Source organism: Lepidothrix coronata, unplaced genomic scaffold (genome assembly GCF_001604755.1).
Source record: "Lepidothrix coronata isolate B3197 unplaced genomic scaffold, Lepidothrix_coronata-1.0 Scaffold8, whole genome shotgun sequence".
Taxonomy (NCBI): domain Eukaryota; kingdom Metazoa; phylum Chordata; class Aves; order Passeriformes; family Pipridae; genus Lepidothrix; species Lepidothrix coronata.
In genome coordinates, this window is record NW_016690188.1 from 452,665 (window position 1) to 464,472 (window position 11,808).

An 11,808-nucleotide genomic window follows, 5' to 3' on the forward strand; every position below is an offset into this window, starting at 1 on the left:
GTCCTGATTTTCAGAGTTATTGTTTTTAGAGACTTTGTATTTTTCTTCTGTGTCGTAGCACTACACATATTTTTTTTCTTTAATTCATGTGCATCATCATTTTAGATTTTTTTTTGCTTTGTATTTTTTTCTCTATAAATTTTCATTGACCCTATAGCATAAAATAAGCTGTCTAGCCTGATTCATTCATGAAGACATGTCTGAAGCACTGAGGTGGTGTTTGTTTCAGGTTTCTGTGAAGGAATGTATGGCTTTCATCACAGTGGGATCTTCAGAGAAGTGCTGGGAGAGGAGACACAGGGTGGGAGAGCGCAGTGACCAACTGAAGGGGCTGCACATGCAGCAGCAATTTTTTGAACATGTCCTTTAGATAGGATTGCAGCCTGACAAACATGAGTTACAGGGATAAAACATCTGTATATTTGAAACATCTACATACTTGAAACACTGAGTTTGTCCAGCATAGGGTTGGTGAATAACTATATCAGATATAGCCTGTGCAGAAAAAAATACAGCTGCTGTCTAAATGGTTGCAACAATATCACATTCTATGTATTCATGGAAGAGTCCTGGCATCCAAATTGGATTATTTCTTAAAAATATTCAAGAAAATAAAAATTATTCAATAAAAGCTAAGGAACTAAAAGGTAAAGCACCTGTGTCTTAATTAATTTTAGCTTTATCCAGTGGGTCAAATTAATTTACTTCATTTAAGACTAAAAATAATGCCTTGTTTATTTCAAATATGAGTATTCATTTAGGAGAGTATTGTAGTTTAATTTTCCATTTGAAATGCTAATTCAGATTTGCTTTTCTGGGTCTAGATAAAAGTGTAAATGTAAATCAGGCTTTAAGTTTTCAGCCGCTGATCTAGTTACTGGTGCTATTAAACCCCATTTTTCTAGAACTAGCAATGTGAGCTCCTTTTCTCTATTACATTGAATCTTGGCTTTTGCATCCAGGACCATTGCTTAGTTTGGAGCTCACGTGCAGTTTAATCTCTTGTTTCTTTTATAGCAAGCCTGATAACCATAAGGCAGGCTATCCAAGTGAGTTTTATTAAGAGTGAGCTTTGAAAAAGTCTTTTGACTTTGCAAGAAATTACTGCTTTGTTTATTCAGCAAATCAGACTGACCAGTACTTTGAACTGGCATTGAAGTCTTCAAGCTGTGGTTGCACTGGTACACAAAGCTGTCTCTGTACTGTGGTTTTATGGAAGCAGGAGCTGACATGAGACGCAGATCAAGTGGAAGAGAGGAAGATGATGAGGAGCTACAGAGGCGCCGGCAGCTGCAGGAAGAGCAGCTCATGAAGGTGGTTATGAATTTGTCTTCATGCTATTTCTGAACATCCTGCAGAAAGGACCCCTTTGTTTTCTGTAAGCTATTTCTACCACTGTCTTGATCATCTTTATTTTACTGATATATCTTTTAATTGCCATTTATAGCTCAACTCTGGTCTGGGACAGTTAATATTGAAAGAAGAGATGGAAAAGGAGAGTCGCGGTAGGTCAGCCCTTTCTGCCAGTCGTTACGATTCTCCAGGTAATTAATGTAGGCAATAGAGCTAATAATGAACAGTGAATAATAAACAACATGTTTACACATATCAGGCAGTGTCCCAGAAGAGAGACAACTGGGAAGACTGCTTGATATGTGTATGTGTGGTGATCTGCCCTGAAAGAGTGGCCTAATTCTTTACCTCGTTTTGGTGAGGGTGGGAGTGTCATGGCTGGATTTTAATTAGAAGAAATATGAAGTTGAGGATTTTCAGGCAATTCTAAGGAGAGAGATGTTCTAATATAAATAAGGAGTGAACTAAAGTGTTTGGTGACTGTCACATAGCATACGTGCTAATAGACTGGGCTATTCAAGTACAATAACACCTTTTGCTTAAACTGATGGTTCCTCTTCCTATTTAGTCTCTTCTCCCAGGGAAAGAAAATCAGCAACATTGACCAGAAGAGCTGCATATTTTGAACACAGCCAGAGTTTTGACCTTGGCCGACATTTTGATTTGGCTGTATTCTGTTCCAGAGCAAAAGCAAAAAAGTTAACTTTGATTAATTGGTGGCTTAGAATCTTTGCCTCATCCCACATTTTGATATACATTTGTGGCCTTCTCAGACTCCAGAGAAGGGTTTGGAGATTTTATTTCACTCATTTCATTCACTGTGCATTGTAACACTGCAGTTGTACTTTGAGTCAAGAAGGGACAAGATGAGTCTATTTGGAGTCTCTGGAGGAGCTGCCAAGCAGACCAGGATTTCCTTGTGTTCCCTGTTGTATAAGTGTGTTGCCTTGATGGCCTTGGAAAGGATGCCTGTGGCTCTCCCTCACTGTCTGTAATTTTTGCAGGGCCAGAGTCTACCTGCTCAACTCAGAGCTTATGATTTCTTTATTAACCTTAGCACAGGATGGAGGACTCCTTTATTTGTGTCCGTCCCTCTTTTCAGGGATAATCAGTGCAGCCATCAGCTGCCTTTTGTGGAATCGGTGGCATCTTTCCCAAAGCTGCTAATTGTTGGCAGCAATAGTGCCTCAAGTTCTACATTCCCCACCCTCCTGTGGTAAAAATAACATTAAAAACCACCAAAAATTGCCTTTTTATTTGGAGGATCTTGTCTGAAAGAACTGTATTAACTGTAGAGTTGCTATTGATCGCTATGCTAACAATCTTTATATTTATCCACTTTTTTATCTATGTTTAAAAACACACTCTGGACATTTCAATAATTATAATTTTTGTTTAGAATGCCAAATTCTCAACTTGTTTGAATTCAGTTAGCACTGCCCATTCCCATAGTTCTCCTATTGAAGTCAGTATCCAAACATCTGTCAACTGCAGTGTTACAGGACCAAAACTAACACCCTTTTCTTCTTTGTAGCAACAAGTGGTGAGCTGCAGCATGTCAATAAGAGAGAATGGAGTGTGCTGGTCATGTGCATCTTGGCTTGGGCAGCAGCAGAAACTGGGAGCATGAGTGCAACAATCTTTGAGTAGGAAGAATAGAAAGGTTCATTCAATTCATGAAAGGCTCAGAGTGTATAATGATATATAAACCACATGTGCCACTTAGGAGAGTGGAACTGAATGGACCTGCATGAGAGACTTTAACAGGAAACCTGTCCAAATACTGATGATCTTGGATTCTCTATGTACTTTATCTTGGTCCCATCTTAAGTTGCACAGTAAAACTTTATCTAGATAAGGAATAAAAAGTTATTTTGCACTGTTGGCTGATCCCTGAGCATTACTTTCAATCCAGTGGAGGATATTTTGATTTTGAACCTGGCAAAACCACAGTGCCCTTTTTTGATGATCTGCCACCATGGCACAATAAAGCTGCATGTAACTTAGAGAGTGTGTGAAAGTTTGTGTTGAGTTTGAGCTGAAAGAGTAGTTTCTTAAAGTCAGTGTATCCAGTTGTGTACTTGCTTGACTACTTTAACTGTGTATTTTATGCTAGTTCATTCCTCAAATGTTCTAACTTTTGAGTTTCCATGGGATTTTTCCAGTAAAACAGTTTCCCTTCCTCATCCAACAGCACATGCTTCAGCCTCCAAAACCTCTTCTCTCCCTGGGTATGGAAAAAATGGACTTCACAGGGTAAGAAAATGGTGATTTTGAGAAGTGAAAGGTGGCTTTAATTATCCATGGTATTTATTTCCATATTAACTGTATTGGATTTTCAGGTTGATTAATATTTCTTATAAGACCAGCTGAAGTCAGACAAAACCTAATTTCCCTTCCCATAGACATTGTTAAAAAAGCAAGAAACCAATGCAAGAAATGTTGTGAAAATTCTGAGGGAAATAAAAGACATAAAGCAATTTATTTTGCCCATATACCAACCTGCTTGTGAAGTCATGAATTGTGAATTTATGTGCATATCCCTCTTTTCCTTTTACAGCCAGTGTCTACAGATTTTGGTCAGTACAACAGTTATGGGGATGTGAGTGGTGCTGTTAGAGGTAAGGCTGAGGAGCCTTTTTGTTACGGTGTTGGATCATTTCTGCTGTTTTATTTTAAAGTTGTGGATGTGGTTACTTTGTATTTGCTCAATACTTTTTAACTTCCTCTGGTAAATTTGACAATTAACTCAAACAGTTCAAATACCTGTAGAAAATATTGGGTTTATTCTGCCAAATCTGCTATGTGGAACTGATCTTGTTTATGCCAAGGGACTGCTTTAGCATTGGATCAGACTGCAAGTGAGTAATGTGTGTGTTATCAGGAATATGAACTGAGTTCTGACGTGGTGTTTTCTGTCTCTGAAAATTACCATCCACCATGCAGTCTGAAGAATGTGCCACAGTGAAGAAAGGAGGATAGTGCCTTCTAATCCCCATTGCTGCTCATGATCTTCATTATGACTGAGCTAGATGTGGTATCAGTCATTGCCTAATAAAAATTGACAATAACATTTATGAAAGTTATGAAACTTTGAGAGTTAATGTTTTGAAATGTTTTGAGAGAGAGAGAGCTATTTTCCAAAGTGAGATTGATCCTGACTGTCTTAGGTACCCTATGGTCAGGCATCTTCTATTGGTGCTTGAGTCTTAATAGGCTGTGGAGTAATCTAGACAGCTACCTTGTGACAGAAGTTACTTGAGCTGAATCCTGCTCTGCACATTTGAATTTTTATTGTCTCTTTATTCACTTGATTGTGGCTGTGGATCTCTTAATATTTCCAAAGTGACCTACTTTTCCCGAATGAGAAGCCTGCTCAAAATAAAAAGGACTGAAATACTTGGAGTGTTTGAATCTACAAACTAAGTCTAAAATTAGAGATGTTTCTAGCCCTAGAGAATCAGGTGGGATTTTGGAAAGATCAGGTAGACCAGAAGACAGAAGGATTATCTGGTAGGTTGTAACTGATTCCTGTTCTTCCACACTCCAAAGCTGATGAGACTTCTCTTTTGCTTTTCAGATTTCCAGGTAGAGTACGGGTTTTCATCAATCAACTGACAGCAGAACCTAGAGCATCTACTTGTTCAAGTCTGAATTTCTGCTACAGGGAAGGGTTTCTTAAGACAATAGCTTTGATTTTCCTGCATGTTTAAGCATAATCACCAATGTAGATTCTTATCAACCAAAAAATGGGCACAGCCTCGGATTCCTCCTTGTGTACCTCCCCAGAGCTGGGCTGAGACAGCTCACACCAGTTCTGTGACTTGCTCTGTAAAATCCACTGTCTGTTTATACATGAGTTATCTGTAGTAGTCATCTCTGGACATGTGAGGGTGGATTTATTTTCAGCCTCTCTAGTACTGGCCCCAGAGACATATAGAAAGTCTCTCCTGGAGGCAATTTTTTCCCATAGCAGGAGCTTTGAACTCTTCGTTTTTACCCTGGAATTTGCTCTCCAGACAAGATGGCTGATCAATAGTTTTCTACAGTGCTGCCATCATAGATGAGCCAGAAAGAGGTGTGCTTGCAAATAGAAACCTTTTTACTTCAAATACTGCCTGCAGGTTTTTTTTCCAGAATGGTTTGAGTCTAACTGGCTCCTCAGCACAATCACAATATGAAATCGCAATTTGAGAAAGAGTTTAATTACTTGGATATTTTGTTAATGGCGTATCAAAATCATGATGATTGGAAAGAGAATAAGATTATGGGAGAGGAGCAGAGTTGTCTGTGTATTGTTATCCAAATGTTATTTCCTTAGAAACAGTACCTGTGTCAAAACCAGCACCTTTTTACCCTATCCCCATTTGTGTTCATAGTAAAAATTTCCCATTGTAGAGACAAAAAAAAAAAATCCCTCAGTTGATACAGTAAATGACAGGAAGGAAAGCCCAGAGGTATAAGAGAGCTTTGTATGCTGTTGGGGAGGATCTGAATTAATGTTTCTGTGTATTTGACTAGAGAAGAACTTCACTTAGTCACTGGGGTGGGAAAGGGCCTACCACTCTCTTGGGTTGCCCAAATCCAGCTGGGAAGTGATACTGGTGAGTGGGAAGCTCTCACCAGCCTTGGCAGTGACAGGAGGCTGTGGTGGCAGAGAGGATTGAAGGATCCCTCTGTGAGCCTCAGAGAAGTAACAATGTAGTAGCCATGGCAATGATCTATAAAATAAGACCAAGTAGTAAGACTTGAAGGAAGTCTCAGGGCAAATTCACCTTTGTTTTCACCACTACTTGAGTGCCTTTACCCTCTGTGTGTGTAACCTATGTGTCTGATGTATACCTGTATCTGATGCAGTCCCTCCCGGATGGTCATGTCCCTGGAATGAGAATGGACAGAGGAGTATCTATGCCTAACATGTTGGAGCCAAAGGCAAGTGCAGATGTTATTCACTTTCCTTCAAGACAGTGAAGATTTGACTGTGAAATGCAGATAAAATAGGGGAAATGTCTTAGTTCCCTTACTTTTCTTTACCTCACCTCAGTCCCTGCTCCTTATGTGCCAAACCTCTCCCTTTGTTCTGGACTTTGCCTGTTAACAGGTGTTAGTGCTCAGGCAGGCTGAGGGCAGCCCAGGGGCGCTTCCTGGGATAAGGAAGCTTTTCTAGAGACAAACTGAAGGATACTGAAGGTGCTCAATAGGCAGTTCTCTCTCAGACTTTCACTAGCCAAAGCAGCAGGCCAGACTCAGTGGGAAGATCTCAGATCTGTCCAGTTTGAAAATTGATGCAGAATACTGTGGCTCACAACACACTGTGGAGGCTGTCATAATGTAAAAGTTAGGAAAATACATGGATCTTTGATTGGATGTCTGTCTGGATCTGTTATTTAGCTCTTGGCACTGTTAGCCTGACCACCTGTCAATAATGCTGAATTCCCTATATGAGAATCTCTCCAGGAGATTCATTGGAAAAAGAGACAATGTCAGCTAATTATAATGTAATATACAAATTAAAATGCTTTTACAGCTATGTCTAGAGATGCCTGAGTCAAAAATGAACATAATAACATAGAGGGAATTAAACCAGAGCTGTGTTTTAAATCTTTCTTTATTGCTGGTGAACCTTCCATGAAATCATGATTTTGCTAAATTTACAAGGATCACAATTTCTACAGTTAAGTGAGGAGCTGGTTTTGCAAACCAGATCACTACGTGTGCTTCCGAGTCACCTCCAGACAAACTGTACAAGGCAATAACCCTGGCTTTATAAGCTGAGACCCCAGAGCAATGTATAGTTACAAGTGGTTTTATATACTATATAAATAAGACCCTGGGGACATTATCAACTCCCGAGCTACTACTTTTTATTCCAAATAATTTCTCTTTCAGTGCAATAGAAATTCTTAAAGCCACCACTGCTGTTGATGCACCCAGTGATTTGGAATGTTATTTTGGGTGACAAATTCTGTCAGTATTATTAATAATAAAATTTATGGCAATTTTGATGAGATAATAGAACACTTTCTGTTGATGTTTATAAAGGTGATGCCGGACCCTCAGCATGTGTGAATTGGCACTATTTTTATTCATGTCAATGGGCCAACAGTAACTTAAACCTGATAAAGTAAAAGAAGCTAACTCAAAGTCAGCATGAAACACATGCAAAAATTAGTAACCTTAAGAAGGACCAAATCTCACCAAATGGTTTTCCAGAAAGGACAGAATTTGTGCATCCTGCCAACCCAGATTGAGACATGCCTTTTTATGAATATTTAAATATAAAATGTACTTATGACCGTAGATCTTGACTTAAATTCTGCCTGTTTAAATATGAAAAGTTACATTTTAGTTTCCTATAATGCTGTATATGGTAGCCATTTCCAGTATCAAACATAAGCAATGTAATTCCAAGTATAGACTTAATTGTACAATTGTGACAATGTCAGAATATCATAAGAATCATATCTTACAATTGGTATGTAAGCACACGTTATTTAAGTTATTATTACTTACAATAAACTCAGTGGTGTGTTCACTGATGCCTGAATGTTATTTATTATATTTTTGAAAAGTTCATTGGGACAATTGTTAACAATGGAATGAACTTAATTGCTGAGTACTGCACAAAAATTGGTTAGGTTGAATTTCTTCTGATGTTAAAATAATGTAATTAATCACATTTGATAATAGCTACTTCTACAGAAGAGTTTTGGTGGTCTCACTCCTATTCCCAGTGGGCAAGGAAGACAAGACCCATAAATGACAGTAAAGGCTGAGCCAGTCACCACTGAAGTTTACGGAAAAACTTCACTGACCCCAATAGGTGTTGGATGAGGGGTCTGGGAATGCTGCTTTCCCAGTCTGCAGAGACATGCAATGAGAAGGACTCTAGAGAGGCTCTGGCAGATGGAACATAAGCTCTCCTAAGTCATTCCAGGCATGGAAATGTCTGCCCAAGGAGAAAAATCCTAGAAGAGAGTTTTATTTGCTAGGGATGATTCCAGAAACTGATTTTGAGCTTTTCCAAATCCTTTCCAAGCAGCATTGTATCTATTGGATTAGGCTGATTTGAGACCCACTGACAGTAAACATTTTACTTCAAAGAACCTGTGCATGTAAAACATGCAATCAGGAATTGATTATGTGCCAATGTCTGACTGTGTATAAATTCTGGACATTCTTTGCAATGTAAAGGGAAATCAAGGAGAACGTTAATGGGAGATGTGCTGGACACATACTCTTCTGAAGCAGATTAAGATGCTTAGGACAAATGTCTACAAAAGTATCTCCTTTAATCCATGTGTGTATGGCACAGCCAGCAAACACAGTGGGCAGTTTTTTTGAATTCTTTAACTGTCCAAAAAGGTGAAGAAAATGATGTGATAAATTCTATTGAATGCAGTGGCACTGACAAATTAATATCTTGTTGATTCGGAGATCTGAACTTTTGACTTTTTTTTTTAAAGTCTGCTCACTAATTGTCTGTCCTTAGAGCTGTCCACACTTTAGACCATTAGACCAATGAGCGGCAAATGCAGTTACCTTAATAAATTTTTACATTGATGGATGAGAAAGTGTATTGACTAGAAAGGACTCTATCTGACCAAAGCCAGACGATGTATTATATACAACATAAAAATGAGTGGGGTTGAAAAGTACATAGTGGCTTCACAATATGAGGCAGTTCAATACTAAACAAGCCCTGGCTATGTCCAGATGGGCTTGTCTTCCATGCAACGTTAGGAAAAAATGATAAGAAAAAAAGAAGCTGTTAATTCCTTTGAAAAAGAAAACAAGTGTTTGTGTGTTTATGAAAATGAGACACATTTTGTTCTTTCTGCTTTAGACTATAAATATAAATATCTCTTTTTCCCCCTTTTATACATTGTTAACAGATTTTTCCATATGAAATACTCATGGTGACCAACAGAGGGCGAAATAAAATACTAAAAGATGTAGACAGAACCAGGCTTGAGGTAAGAGAAGCAAGTTCCTAAATGCTCTTTCCTGCTGAAGTTGTTTATCGTTTGTGACAGCTGAAACACTGAAGTGTGGGTCCTGGCTAGACTGGGAAGATTTCTCAGCACTAATCAGGGAAAGAGGAATCAGACATTGGGAGGAAGCAGCCTTATTTCCATTAACTGTGCTGAGCTGGGAGCCCTACGCCTCTGTCTCCCTGCTCATGGACGGAGCTTCTCACCCCTTATGTTTTCAAGCATTTAATAATATACTTGTGGATTTGTTAAAAGCCAAAAATTGCACAAGTGTCATAGGTGCCATATTGGAATGGAGCAATACTTTGTTCGATCTTGGATCATCTTTTACCTAAAAGTCAGTGTCAGCCATCCTTGACGATCAAAAGTCATGAGTGCTGTGACTTAGTTAGACTGAATGATATCCAGAAATACAAGAATTTAAATCTCTGCCAACAAATAAAAATAGTTTACAACTTTGTGGATTAGAAAGACTTAAGCAGCCCAATGGAATCCTGGGGATGTTTAAGTCGTTTGTAGTTAGTTAATATTCTGTGGAGATGAATGGAAGGAGCCACAAAAATTTGGGTAATTTGGGTTTATGCCCATTTTTAGACTACTAGGTATGTGATCACTAGTCAGAATTCAAAGCTGTATTACATTAGTGCCACAGGGAATTCTAGTTCCATCCAGTGAACTCTGAAGTGGCTGGACAAGAAGTACCTTGTGCACGGGACAGACAGCACCAAAAAATGTTTCACTAGCAGTAGTGTGCTGGACAGTTAGTCTGGCCAGACATCTTCCTTCTCGGAACTTCGAATGTAGTATGTCAACCTGCAACCCTCCTGCAGAGCTCTCCTGAAACCCAGTGTCTGTTTGGACTTCCACATGTAAGCAGAGGTGACTTGCTAAAGCCTGGGACAGGGGCATGCAGGAGCTAGTTTTGTTCTCTGGTCTATCAGTGCTTGTTGGATGACTTCAGACAAATAATTTTTCTGTCTCTTGCTTATTCAGCAACTGATTCCCTTTGTAAACTTCTCACACTTAAAACTTTAATTGATTCATTGGGCACCCAAGTTCATGAGGACTTGGACACATGTATTGCAAAAGCCTTGTTTTTTCCAGCAACAAGCAACATGAAATCCCTAAGGAACTCCTACCTCCTCTTGTGTCTCTTTGGCTTTGACTGACCATTGCCTTTTCTCCTTTTTTTTTTATTTTATTTTTTTTTAAAGCGTCATTTAGCGCCTGAAGTTTTTCAAGAAATATTTGGCATGACGATACAGGAGTTTGACAAGTTACCTCTCTGGAGACGCAACGACATGAAGAAAAAAGCAAAACTCTTTTAATCTCCCTTTAAACAAACCAACAAAAAATGATGCATAGGATGCTGTATCATACAGTCCACACTGTTTGGAAGCAACTACTTATCCACCAAAAAGGGAAAATCACATAGTGGCACCTCTGTACACAGCAACTGAACAAGATGAACATTTGCCCTCCTGGAACACAGAGAGAAAAAATCTGGGCTCAGAAACAACGATAGTTTTCAGGGGTGTTGACCTGTTACATGATATGATACAAGATAGAAAACTGTTCTGTTCTCCCTCAGTGATACTCCCTTTACTTCTCTCCACAATATGATGGACGTTATTGCTAGAGCCAGGAAGTGCCCTTAGGATGCCTTGTAGACTAAAGTAGTTGTAACCACTCCAAGAACTGGAAAAGAAAATATACATATATAAATATATATATATGTATGCGTGTTTGCCCGTGTGCGCACCTGTATTTATATCTATCCATCTATCTCTGTGTGTGCGTGTATGTGTGTGTATATATGTGTGTATATACGGAGAGGAAGATAGATAGGTGCTCTGTAGTGAAGGAGAAGCCCCTTGTAACTTATCCACATGGTCACATAAGTCACCCAGCTGTTTCTTGGCACTCTTTTGCAATGGCATCTTCTTCATGTGAAACAACCTGCAACGGTGGGCACTCAGCTCACTTACAGTACGTACCAGTTGGATTTCTGGAAAATGGATTCCTTGTATATATTTGCTAGGATATAAGAAGTGAATTGCTGTGTGTGTTGTCAGTCTTCCCTTTTCCACACTTTCTGCTTGAATTAATAAGGCTGGAGAGTAACCAGTCCTTTGAATAATTTAAGATCACTTAAGTAACGGGAATGATGGAGAAGAGTCAGTTTTCTTGTAATTTACTCCAGGAGATGGGTGGGTGGGGGTGGGAGTGGGAGTGACAGAGTGAGAAAATGGTTTTTTAAGTGTGCCCTGGTTTGCACCCAGAGATTTTGGGACAAACTCCCTGCTAGTGATTACTAGTACAGCTCATCAGACCGCAGTGGAGTTGCAGGATTTTACATTGACAGGGAAGGTTCTCTGCAAGCTAACATGCAAATTCATCCCTCTTAGGGAGGGATGTTTGTGAATTAAAAGGTACCATCGAGGTGCCGCGCTCTGCCAAT

The 11,808-nt window shown here is 39.2% G+C and overlaps 1 protein-coding gene across 14 annotated transcripts in view; it reads left to right on the top strand.

Annotated features, from left to right (window-relative positions):
• The window catches only part of ABLIM1 (actin binding LIM protein 1), a 146,462-nt gene extending 135,319 nt beyond the window's left edge, over positions 1-11,143 (top strand). For 13 of the 14 annotated variants that reach the window (XM_017803807.1, XM_017803747.1, XM_017803755.1 and 10 more), the window contains 8 exons: positions 1,223-1,314; positions 1,448-1,544; positions 3,548-3,609; positions 3,914-3,974; positions 4,934-4,941; positions 6,211-6,285; positions 9,249-9,329; positions 10,562-11,143. In XM_017803807.1, the coding sequence (XP_017659296.1) occupies positions 1,223-1,314; positions 1,448-1,544; positions 3,548-3,609; positions 3,914-3,974; positions 4,934-4,941; positions 6,211-6,285; positions 9,249-9,329; positions 10,562-10,675 (590 nt within the window). In that variant the 3' untranslated portion in view covers positions 10,676-11,143. Of the gene's footprint in view, positions 1-1,222; positions 1,315-1,447; positions 1,545-3,547; positions 3,610-3,913; positions 3,975-4,933; positions 4,942-6,210; positions 7,889-9,248; positions 9,330-10,561 lie in introns of those variants that run through there. The other variant, XM_017803819.1, reaches the window with a different exon arrangement.
• Positions 11,144-11,808: the final 665 nt, after the last annotated feature.